At 35.2% G+C, this 12565-nt stretch overlaps 1 protein-coding gene across 1 annotated transcript; it reads right to left on the reverse strand.

The window, feature by feature from the left end:
* Positions 1 to 8991: 8991 nt before the first annotated feature.
* On the reverse strand, positions 8992 to 9744 carry LOC131597244 (uncharacterized). Its single transcript, XM_058869953.1, has 2 exons — positions 9287 to 9744; positions 8992 to 9208 (listed from the first exon to the last, which is right to left on the reverse strand). The coding sequence occupies exons 1-2, from the start codon at positions 9742 to 9744 to the stop codon at positions 8992 to 8994; spliced, it is 675 nt and encodes a 224-aa protein (XP_058725936.1).
* Positions 9745 to 12565: the final 2821 nt, after the last annotated feature.

The raw sequence follows: 12565 nt of genomic DNA on the forward strand, positions 1-12565 counted from the left end.
CATATCATGATTGTTTACAATGAGTAGATGTTTAATTTCTACTCCAACCATTTTGTGTTGAGAATTGCGATGAGATTGGTTGAAAAAAATATATATTAATACTCTTTATGATGGAGTATGATTGCCGGTGAAGACAATGAAAGTTTACGTATTATTTTCAATAAAGGTGGAGTTTGTTGGATTTGGTTGAAAATATATATATTGAAGAAGTCGCACATCGCTTAGTTTAGTGAAGGAAGGGGGAGTCTAAGGTTATATAAAGGATTCAAGCTCTTTGTTACTAGATGCATCAGTCAAAAGCATTTTAAGCTTGTATTTGCCTTTCTTTGTTCTCTTATGCTCTTGTATTAGAGTGTTGTGAGATGTAGTTAAATATTTGTTTTGGAGGGTGTGGGTGCTTGGGGCATGGGGTATTTGAGAGTATATTATGTGTTGTAACAATTTTCACATAGTGTTATTCTCTGGTTGTCTATTGACAACGACCATTGTTTTTTCTCTGGTTTTAGAGTTTTCATGTTAATCTCTTATGTTGTTTTTTGTTCCTCTTTTTTCTCTATGTTTTTGTTCAAACAACTCGTATCCGAGCTTTTGGTTCGATCCAGGGATACGAGTTTTTATTATGCTTTATGGTTGCGGCTTTGTCTGATATTCCATATTAGAAAAGAAGGGTGGTGTTGTGAAAGAGTTGTTGAGCTACAGTCACAAGTTCTACTGTGCAGTTTGAATTAGAGAAAATTGATGGAAGAATTGTTTTTGACTTGTGGAAACTTCAAGTGAAAGATGTGTTTATAAAACAAGATTACACAAGGTGCAAGATTATGTCGATGGTTGAAGAGCTTCCTACCAACATGGAAGTTGCACCATAAAGTTTCAACCTGGTTTTTTACGTGTGAAAATTCTTGGAGTGGTTTACCTTCAAGTGAAATTTATTTTTCATGATAAAGTATATTATTGTCGGTAATGACAATGTGAAATTCTTGAAGTGGTTTATCTTCAAAGTGAAATATATTCTTCATGAAAGAGTATGATAGTTTTTAAAATTATGATTGTCGGTTAAGACAATGTGAAAATTCTTGGAGTGGTGTAGATTTAAGTGACTATACTCTTTATGGTAGAGTAAGTTTGTTGGTAAAGAGAATGAAAGTTGATGTATTATTTTCAATCAATGTGGAAATTGATGAGATTGGTTGAAAATATACATGTTGATACTCTTTATGGTGGAGTTTGTTTGTCGGTGAAGACAATGAAAGTTTACGTATTATTTTCAATAAAGGTGAGATTATTGGGTTTGGTTGAAAATATATATGTTGAAAAAGTTCCACATCGCTTAATTTTGTGAAGGAAGAGGGAGTCCAAGGTTATATAAAGAATTCAAGTTCTTCGTTACAAGATACACCAGTCAAAGGCACTTTAAGCTTGTATTTGACTTTCTTTGTTCTCTTATGCTCTTGTATTAGATTGTTGTGAGATGTAGTTAAATATTTGTTTTGGAGGGTGTGAGTGTACTGGGGGCTTGGGGTATTTGAGAATATATTATGTGATGTAACAATTTATACATAGTGTTATTCTCTAGTTGTCTATTGACAACGGCCATGGTTTTTTCTCCGATTTTAGAGTTTCCACGTTATTCTCTTATGTTATTATTTTATTCCTCTTTTTTCTCTATGTTTGTTATTTTCCCAACATATTGTACCTTATTTTAGATAATCTTTGTAGCGGTGAATTTGGTGAGACTAAAGTCATGGGAAGACTTAGCTCATTTTAAACAGAGTCGCCACCGCGCTTTATTGTTTCTAAAAAGGAATGGGTGAAAGAGCGAATAAAACCCACAGAAGTTTTTAAAATCAAAACTAATAAACTTATCAGAGATCTGGCTACGGAGAGTTTGTTATACAAGGGGAAGGTTTTAAACACCCCTCATATCCATGGTACTCCATGGGAACCTCTTTGTTTTTATGTTTTTATCTTTTGTTATAAATAACCTTTTTTTGTGAAAATCCTATGTGAAAAACTGGTTTGAAATAGAGGGTGGGGATGGGAAGAGAAGTTTTTGAAAGTGAGCTCGATAAGATATCGCATCTTAGACCTACATACCCCTTAAGTGCAATAGGGAAGTTAGAGCTTCTGTAGTTCCTCTTTTTAAAAAAAGGAAAAAAAAAAGGGACCAAAGTGGCTAAAATCTTTTTGGGTGTGAGCTTTAAAATACTCACAAGTTTTTTTTAAAAAAGGGTTAAACTTTAAAATACTTAACAAGTTTAAGAGAAGATTAGGCTTTAAAATACCTAATAAGTTTAAAGGGTTAAGCTTTAAAATACTTAACAAGTTAAAAAAGGATTAGGCTTTAAAATACCTAATAAGTTTTAAAAGGTTAAGCTTTAAAATACTTAACAATTTTAAAACAAATCAAAGAAGGACCAAGCTTTAAAATACAAGGTCAATGGGTTAAGAGAAGTTTCACCAGGAATAATTCATCTCTTAACACCAAGGTTTAAAAAAAAGATCAATGGATTAAGAATAGTTTGACCGGGAATAATTCTATTCTCAATACCAAGGTTTCAAAACAAGTGGGTGTTAACAAGAAAGAGATGAATGCCTCTAAACTTTTGGATTCAAATCATGTATGAATGATGAATGATTAATGAGATGATTAATCATTGAGTTAAATAAACAAAAATAATAACAAGTACAAATCATATGGACATAAAATCAACAAGTATATGTACAAGACAAGGTTTAACATCTAAGTACAAAGCATGGACTAGAAAATCAACAATTATGTACAAAGATTAATAATTAAGTACAAGACATGGAGTAAAATTAACAAGTGTGTACAAAGATAAGCATGGATAAGCAACGATCAACATATTGCAAATTTTTTATTAGGGTTTTAAACCTAAGGGTTTTCAAATTAGGGTTTTCTAATTAGGGTTTTGATTTAGGGTTTCTAAAGAAACACCTAGACATAAATGATTTTAATTGTTAAATACCAATTTCTTTAAGAGAAATGGTCTAAGGGTACATGAGAAAGTCAATGACGCTCTAACCTAACCCTAAACAAGTATTTACAAAAATATACTAAGTCACTTTAGAAAAATATTCAAAAGGAAACATATTTCTTGTAGATTTTTTAATATATTAAAAGACTTGTTTTCGATTAATTTTAAAATGACGATAAAATAAATTATTTTGTTATTTTTTAACATGGTATGAAAATACACAAGATAAGTGATCATACAAAAAAAGAACAAGTTAAAAAACTCAATTTTTCAATTTGTTATGATTTTTCAGTTTTATAAAAACTAAAGAAATAAGTGCTAAAAAAATAAATGGGGTGTGGTCACAAGGGCTTGAACCCACGCCCTTTGGTTTGCAACACAAAACAACAATTAACTCTGCTAGGCGTGTGTGGTGATAACACAATGCAATCAATTCAAAATATATGAAAACAAGTGAGTGCATAACATAAAAAAAATAAAACCAAAAGGTCTGGGGCGAGGGGGATTCGAACCCCAGACCTTGGGCACGCGCAACACACAAACTCACATTACCAACTGGGCTAGAACGATGTAGTCGTTCATAAAACATGCGCCATTCAATATATTATAAAAAAAGTGATAAAATTCAAATTTCCCACTCATCTTCTTAAACCTCCAGCAACGAAGAACAACAACAACATCAATTTTTCCAGAAAATCGTGTTTCTTCATAACTCAACCTTCCAAAAATGTAAGATTCAAACATGCTTAGAATCCAATCACGAGTTTAACCAGATCATTAACAACAATTAAAACACCCTTAAACGCGTGAATTTTTAAAAACCAATGGTGAACCCTAAAAACTCAAACTTAAATTAAATGGTCAATTTTAACAATCAGGCCCTAAGAGTTTAGGGATTTTGTTCCCTACATCATTATGAACATAATGGTATCAAGAATTGATTAGAACAATGCTCAAACAGATATGCACAAGTTCAATAAATATACCTCTGAAAATGGACTCGGGGAGAGAAATTCAGTAGACCTGGGAATGCCTGCAAAACAAAACTCGATTTCACCTAGAACTTGAAAAAAGTTATGGTGAGTTAGCTATGGAAATGGTGTTCCAGATGCAAAACAGAAGTTTAGATAGCTTCTATACGATGTTTAGAAGCTATCAAACTCAAAAGGCCTCAAAATGCACGAGTAAAACTTGATTTCCAAAATTTGGTTCAAAGAGACTTTTTTGTGAAATTTTGAATGGTGATTTATGGTTATAAGTGTTTGGCAAGTGTTTGGATGTTATGGATAGCTTCCAAATGATAAATAGAAGCTGATTGAAAGGTTGTTTTGGTTTGAAAGTGATTGGTTTAAGTTTTGGCTAGTTATGAACTTAAAGAAAGCTTTAATGGAGTTTAAAAAGTGATTTTTGGTTTGGAAGTGTTTGAAAGGCTGAGAGAGGTATGGACAGCTTCTAATTGATGTTTAGAAGTTGTTCAAACTCTTGTTTGATACCCAGAACTCTTAGAACAAGAATTCACTATAAAAGTGAAAAGAAGAGAAAATTGAGAATTTCAAGTGACTATGGACTGGGAGAATTCTAGTGTAAGGGATGCAATGAGCAATGGCCTCTATTTAGAGGCAAGATTTAGGGTTTATGGAGGGAAAAATATCAGAGATTTGAAGCTCACATGTGATCTTGTACCATGTTGCTTCTTTGTGAAGAAATGAGAAAGTTATGGTTCCCATGGTGAGTACAAACTTTAAGCATGCTTGCAAGGACTTTGATATGATCTTAGAGGCTTGCTTGTGAGATTCAAATTGCTTTTGGTGCAGAAGAGACATTGTAGTGGCTCAAGGAGAGTGGACTTTGTGCATAAAGCCTCTTTATCAAAATGGAAGTATGATCTTTATGCCATTAATGGAATGATCAATTGGATAATGGCTTAAACACTTGGATTATAGCTCAAAAGCAAGTGTAATCTTCTGATTATAGTGCTTTGAACAAGTTATATTGGCTGAAAGAAAGGAATCTTTCAAATTTGAACAAGTTTGGTACATAACTTCTTCACTTTCTTCATGTTCTTCTTCATTTCCAAGTGTTCATGGTGGCATATTGACAAAATCATATCTCATGAATGGAGTCATGGATTTTCATGCTACTTAGCTCTTTGGAAATCCCTTGCTACATACTTCAAATGAGTAGTTGGAAGTTTCCTCAAACTCCTTTTGGATCTTGGAGAAAAATGGACTTAAAGTGGAGGAAAAACTAGGTAAAACACTTAGAAAAGTTTCTAAGTTTTTTGAACATAAACCTTGTTTGCTCAAAATCACTTATAAATAATCACTTTTTGAAAAAAGTTCCTATGTGATAAGTTGTTTTTCTTGCCAAGATCTACAACTTTCATTTTGGGAGATTTTTGAGTGTGTAAGCAAAATTTTGAGATCCATGAATTAGGTCAAAATACACTTAAAAACCCTAATTTGACTTTTTGTTGACTTTTTTATTCTAGATGAATTCTTTAAAGTTTCTTTGATCAAATGTCTTCAATATCCATATGATGATGATTTGGATCCTTAAAAGTTCATAGTTGACTATTTTTCTCAAAAGTCAAAGGTTGACTTGCGTAGTTGACTTTTTCCAAATGAGTTGCAGTTTTGTGATTTCCTTATGAATCAAGATATCCTCTTCAAATGAATGATATGAATGGACTATAATGTTTATTTGGATGCCCTTGAATCATATTTTGAGTCTTGGAACCATCTCCTGATTAAAAGTCAACCCTCTAGTGGAAGTTAGGTCAAAAATCCTAATTGGAGCTTCTGATGAACTTGAAGGTGATTGCTCTTGCATTGACCTATCATTGGTTTTTGATTTTGATTGAAGAACCCTTTGAATCATAGAAGAATTTTGGATTTATTTGTGGGCCTCAAAAACTCTAATTTGTTCGGTCTTCACTTGATCAGTCTCTTGTCTTAGGACACAAGCAACAAACAATAATTTTTTTTGTTTTTTTGGTTAGCAAATGATAAATGCATGATGATAGTGATGACAATGATGATCCTAATATTTAGGATATGGTGGGATCTCAGTGGTCAAAAATTGGGGTGCAACAGATGCCCCTATTTAAGTTCCTGATACTTGATTAGGGGAAGGTGGAATCTTCGTCTTAGCACGGTAGGAGGGACTTAAATAAAAAAGATAGCACAATTTTGGACCTTGAGAGCCCACATGCATGATATGAAAGCAACATATATATATATATATATATATATATATATATATATTATTTTTATATGGAATAAATAAACAAACAACATCCTTCCTTTTAACTAGGAGGAAGGAAACAGATCTACTGGGGACATGTAATGAACAGTCCCTGACTCTAAGAAAAGAACAATGTAATAGATTTTGGTAGACTCAGGATTTTAGAGGACAAGGATTTAATCTTCTTCATAGGAAGCATTCTCATGCTGAGGAAGGAAATCAGTGGGCTTTCTTAATGAACTGTGTCGACGCTGGAGAGACTAACCATTCATAAATATCTTCAACATGAACTGTATCGATGCTGGAGAGACTAACCATTCATAATCTTCTTTAGGTTCTTTAATAGACTGTCTTCATCATCTATTGTGAATCTTCCATAGTGAATTGTCTTGTTACACCAAGAGACTAGTCACTTGCAAAATCAGGTTCTTCAACAGACTGTCTTCATCATTTTAAGAAGGCCAACCATCTATTGTGAAACTTATATCATTCCCAAACTTCTTTGCTGGAAATATTTTTCTTGCTCTGTAGAGATTGTCATCTTCTTTCAAGAAGGAAATTGGGGACATACAAGCTGCTCAAATAAAGAGATCATGACTTGTCGTCAGGTAATAATTGCAATAGTAATTGCTGGGGATATAAATACAACTCTCTAGGGAAAACATCAGGTCTTCAATCGTGCAAAATAAATGCACTTTGAGAATCCAAGATTCGCTGATCCAAATAATCATATCTGCTGGAGAAAGTGTTCAATCCAAGGCAGAGTTGTAATGAAACACCAAACAAGACACTTCCCATTGAGGAACAAGCTCAAAATGGGGGTTCACCCTATCTACAGACAGGTGGATAAGTTGAAACAAGATCTTCCCATGAGGAACAAACTCTCTGGGGAAACATAACAATTATGGGTCTTTTTGCCTAAAGCTGACGCTTAAATGAAAGGAGTAAAGACATTGCTTGGGGAATAATAAGCTCACCTTATTGACAAGATGAAAATGATGTGCATGAATGTATGATGCATGAATGCATGAGTGTATAAGTGAGTGTTGTGTGCATACAGACAAAACAGACACATAATAAGATGACCACACTGGGAAATGACCACACCAGGGTATATACTCGCTTGATTGTCAATAATATCTTATGTAGGGGTTGCAAATCTTGCAGGGGAAGAGAATACCCTTCAAATCAATCTCCATTATCAAAGGATTCATTCCGAGAAGAAAATCCGTTGAAAAGGGGAACACATTCCGAGAAGAAAACCTATCTCTGGCTGGAGACAACTGGTGTCAAGACCTAGCCGCTTTGTAGGAGTGAAACCTGTCGGTGCTTTCTCTTCTTGCTTCAAGAACCAACTCTCTTGGGGATTTTAGGTCAACATTCTCTTCTGTACTCAAGAGTCTTAAGAAAATATTCTATCTTTTTATTTTAAAAAATAACTTTTGACTTTGTTTCAAATCTATTAATTTTAAAACAAAATTTTTGCAAGATAGAATAAAAATAAGAATTCCAAGAAATGAAATAAGGCTCAAATTTTATTAATAGAATGGTAGTGGGAATTCTTCACCATCCATAGTCGTAAGAGTCAAAGCTCCACCTGAGAAGGCTTTCTTAATAACATATGGGCCTTCATTATTGGGAGTCCATTTTCCCCTGGGATCTGGTTAAAGAGGTAATATCTTCTTGAGCACGAGATCGCCTTCCTTGAATCTTCGAGGTCTGACTTTCTTGTCAAAGGCTCTCTTCATCCTTTCTTGGTAAAACTGACCGTGGCATAATCCAATCATTCTTTTCTCTTCAATAATATTCAACTGATCATATCTAGCTTGACACCATTCAGCTTCTGATAACTTGGCTTCCATTAGGATCCTTAAGGAGGGAATCTCAACCTCTATCGGGAGTACGGCTTCCATGCCATATACCAAGGAGAAAGGCGTTTCCCCGGTTGAAGTGTGAACTGTAGTACGGTACCCATGCAGAGCAAGAGGGAGCATTTCGTGCCAGTCCTTGTAAGTCAGAACCATTTTTTGGACAATCTTTTTAATATTATTGTTAGCTGCTTCTACCGTTCCATTCATCTTAGGACGGTAGGGAGAGGAATTGTGATGCTCAATCTTGAACTCTCCACATAACTCTTTCATCATCTTGTTATTCAGATTAGAACCATTATTAGAAATGATTTTGTTGGGCACGCCGTAGCGGCAGATGAGATTGTTCTTGATAAATCTTACTACGACTTGTCGAGTAACATTGGCATAAGAGGCAGATTCGACCCATTTGGTAAAGTAATCAATGGCGACCAGGATTAAACGATGTCCATTTGAAGCCTTAGGTTCAATCATTCCAATCATATCAATTCCCCATATAGATAAAGGCCATGGAGAGGAGATAACATTGAGAAGCATCGGAGGCACATGGATCTTATCAGCATAGACCTGGCATCTGGGGGACTTCTTAACATACCTGTAACAGTCAGATTCCATTGTCATCCAATAGTAACCTACTCTCAGTATCTTTCTTGTCATTGCATGTCCGTTGGCATGAGTGCCAAAAGATTCTTCATGAATTTCTTGCATTAATTGGTTTGCTTGGTGTCTATCCACGCATCTGAGCAATACCATATCAAAATTCCTTTTGTAGAGCACATCCCCAGTTAGGAAGAAATTACCAGACAATCTTCTTAAAGTCCTTCTGTCTTTGCTAGATGCCCCAGGTGGGTACTCCTGATTTTGTAAGAAGACTTTGATGTCTAAAACCACAACTTGTCATCTGTGAGAGCTTCAACAGTGAATACATGAGCCAGCCTATCCAGGCACATGATTAAAATTTGAGGAGCTTCATTTGGAAACTTCACTTGATACATGGAAGCCAAGGTAGCCAATGCATCTGCCATTTGATTTTCCTCACGAAGTATGTGATGGAATTCAACTTCGTTGAACAAGGTTAGCAATCTTCGGGCATAATCTCTATAAGGAATTAAACCAGGATGACGGGTTTCCCATTCTCCTTTGATTTGATTAATGACTTGAGCGGAATCTCCATACACATCCAGAATCTTGATTCTAAGATCAATGGCTTCTTCTAGTCCCATGATACAAGCTTCGTATTCTGCCATATTGTTGGTGCAATCGAATATCAGTCTTGCAGTGAACGGCACATGAGAACCTTGTGGCATAACAATGACTGCCCCAATTCCTCTACCATAAGCGTTAATAGCTCCATCAAATATCAAACCCCACCGGGATTCAGGATCAGGTCCTTCTCCATGTAGAGGTTCCTCATAATCGTTTGATTTCAAATACATGATCTCTTCGTCTGGGAAATCGTCTTGTAAAGATTTGTCATCATCAATAGGTTGGGAGGCCAAATGATCGGCTAAAACACTTCCTTTGATGGCTTTTTGGGCATGGTATTGGATGTCGTACTCTGATAACAGCATCTGCCAGCGGGAAATTCTTCCAGTCAACGCAGGCTTTTCAAACAAGTATTTGATTGGATCCATTTTGGATATGAGATATATCGTATGAGTCAACATGTACTGCCTTAGCCGGTGAGAAGCCCATACAAGATTACAACAAGTTTTCTCGAGTGTAATACCCTAATTTTGACCCCCCTGAGATGTCACACCTCCAGACATTTCATTAACTCAAGACAAGTACCCAGAGTAGTCATTTGTTTATCTGATACTCAATCGGGGGTGTTCAAGAACAAAAGAGCTCAGGCAAAGGATCAATCAATAAGAAAATGACTTCTAATACCATCATGGGACTCAAATGATTCACCTATGTTGATTAGACACCAGTCATCGGGACTCAGGTTTGCTCAGGTCACCAGACTAGGGTTTTGAGCCCATCAAAGACTGAAATTAGGGACCACATCTGAGAAACCCTAAAAAGCTTCAGGGCATCACTCAAAGTATTCAATCATCCTCAAATGATCCCTATGACAATATCCAATGGGAATTGTACTTCAATTCAAGATCTACAGTCATCAATTTCATCTGGCCTACAAATCAGGGTTTTTGACCTAATTCACTTGGACAATTGACTTTTAATCAGGACATGGCTCCACAACCCAAAACATGGTTCAAGAACTTCTATTACCTCAACATGTTCCATTCATATCATTCATTTGAGGAGAAGAACTTGATTCATCACAAAAGTCCAAGATTTGACTTCATCTAAAAAAAGTCAACTGTACAAGATCACCTTTGACTTTTGGGTTTTTTGGGTCAAACCATGACTTTTAAGGATCAATATCATCAATATATGATTATTGAAGACATTTGACCAAGAAAAATCAAGAAAATCAATCAAGGATCAAAAAGTCAAAGATTGACTTTTCATACTTATAAATTTTTCTAAGTGTTTAAAGGTCTTTTTTTCAAAACTTTGGAAGGGAATATCTCAAAATTTCAAGTACAAACTGAAAAAAACTTCCAATGTCAAAGTTGTATATTTTGATCCAATGAACAACTTTGTCACATATGATTTTTTGGCTAGAAATCAACCATTGAAGAGATATGGAGCTTCAAAGTTGTTGCCTTCATGAAACTAGCAAAAAACCCTAGTTTTCTTCAAACCTTAAGCCCATTTTTCACAAATTTCCCAAATGATTTTGAAGAAACTCCAAACTAATGAATTGAAGTACATGTTAATAGCATTCCAAATTATGGTCATCCTTCTCCAAATTTATCTTGAGATAAGAGATATGATTGATCAAAGTTAGGAATTTGAATTGAAATTATAAGTCATGCCTAAGTTTGAAACTTGCAATTTTATGCAAGTGCTTACACTAATTGGCGTCTCTACACTAATTGGTGTCTCTAATCATTACATTTGTGAATTTATGGCAAATGGTGATTCATTAATTGGAATCTTTTCTAAGCTAATTAGAACTCTCCTCTGCATTAGAATTGTCCCCTAAGATAAGAAGAGATCAATGGATGGGGAGCTAGCTCGAAAATGCAATGATTACAATTTGGAGATTCTTTGAATTTCTTCATGGCCAAGAAACCAAAACTACTTCACTAAGCAAGCTCACTCTCCCAAACTACTCTGCATCATTTGCCTATAAATAGAAGTGGATACCTCAGTAATAAGCACACCAAAGCAACTCAAGAACTTGCTTTCTCATTCTCTCCCTCATGCTTATGGTTTTCAAAAGTTCTTTGGCAAGAAGAATCAAATTCTTCAAACCAGAGCTTTTCTTTTGGTAAGCCTTCTAACATCCCAAGGAGGTTCATTAGAAGTGATCCAAGTACCTGGAACACTTCTGTAAATGCAAGAACACCATCTTCACTTTGGTTTTGGAGCCTAAGCAGTTGGAGGTCTGTAGAACATTTCAGAAGGTGTCAAACAAGTCTAAGGATTCAGATACATTCCTTAGGGTGTAGTGAAGCTATCTAGATGGTCGCAGCTCATCTGTAAGTGCAGAATCACCAACCTCCATGTTCACTTAAAGCTCAAATAGAAGGTGTTGAGTAGGGCAATTCTGAAGAATTCAAGTTGCAATAAGTATTCAGTTAGCATCACTAAGTCACCAGGAAGCTTTTGTGATCATTCATCCATAGCCAAAAGCTCTCCACCATCACCGCGACCTTCATTTTCAGAGGTAAGTTTTTGAACTCCACCTCTTTAATTCGTGTACTCTTTGTGTTAAAACTCAATACCAATTCATTCAGCATCATCAGAGGATTAAAAACCCTCTATCATCATTCATTTATTCTTCAACATAGTCATTTAATTTCATTTTCAAATTTTAGGGTTCTTCACGTATTTTAGATAATTCAGCAGCTATAGTTAATTATAGTTTATGATGGTTACATATTTGAAATCGTGAGAGAATTTAGAACAAGTTTGATGTTTACATCTTTGCAAATGGTTGAGAATTGAGAGAGTTCAGAAATTCAAATATGAATGAGCTTGAGGTTGAAGACGAAGTGGTGATGGCGCCATTCTTTTGAATTTTAGGGTTCAAGTTTAAAATATATTTAGTTGAATCCGTTTACTAAACGAATTCATTGTTTGCCCTAGTGGCCTCACATGCGCTCTTAGTACTCTCTTGCCCACAAGTTTGGCGAATCCCCTTCGCCCCAGACTTTTTATTTCTTTTATTTTTCAAAGGTTTTAAACTTGTTTTGAAACCTAATCAAATAGAAGCATGTTATAGTCACCAACTGGCGCTTGGCCCAGTGGTGTTATTTTGAACTGGTGACTTCAAGGGTGTGGGTTCAAGCCTTGGTGGAGACAAAACCATATTTTTTATCACTTTTCCCATTCAATTTCTACACAACTTTAACCATCTGATTCACACTTCAAATT

Source organism: Vicia villosa, linkage group LG1 (genome assembly GCF_029867415.1).
Source record: "Vicia villosa cultivar HV-30 ecotype Madison, WI linkage group LG1, Vvil1.0, whole genome shotgun sequence".
NCBI classification, from domain to species: Eukaryota; Viridiplantae; Streptophyta; class Magnoliopsida; order Fabales; family Fabaceae; genus Vicia; species Vicia villosa.

Coding starts and splice junctions, on each gene's coding strand:
- LOC131597244 (XM_058869953.1), bottom strand. CDS start 9,744: ATGGATCCAATCAAATACTTGTTTGAAAAGCCTGCGTTGACTGGAAGA. Junction 9,209..9,286: donor AGAATCAAGATTCTGGATGT/GTATGGAGATTC, acceptor AATTCCTTATAG/AGATTATGCCCGAAGATTGC.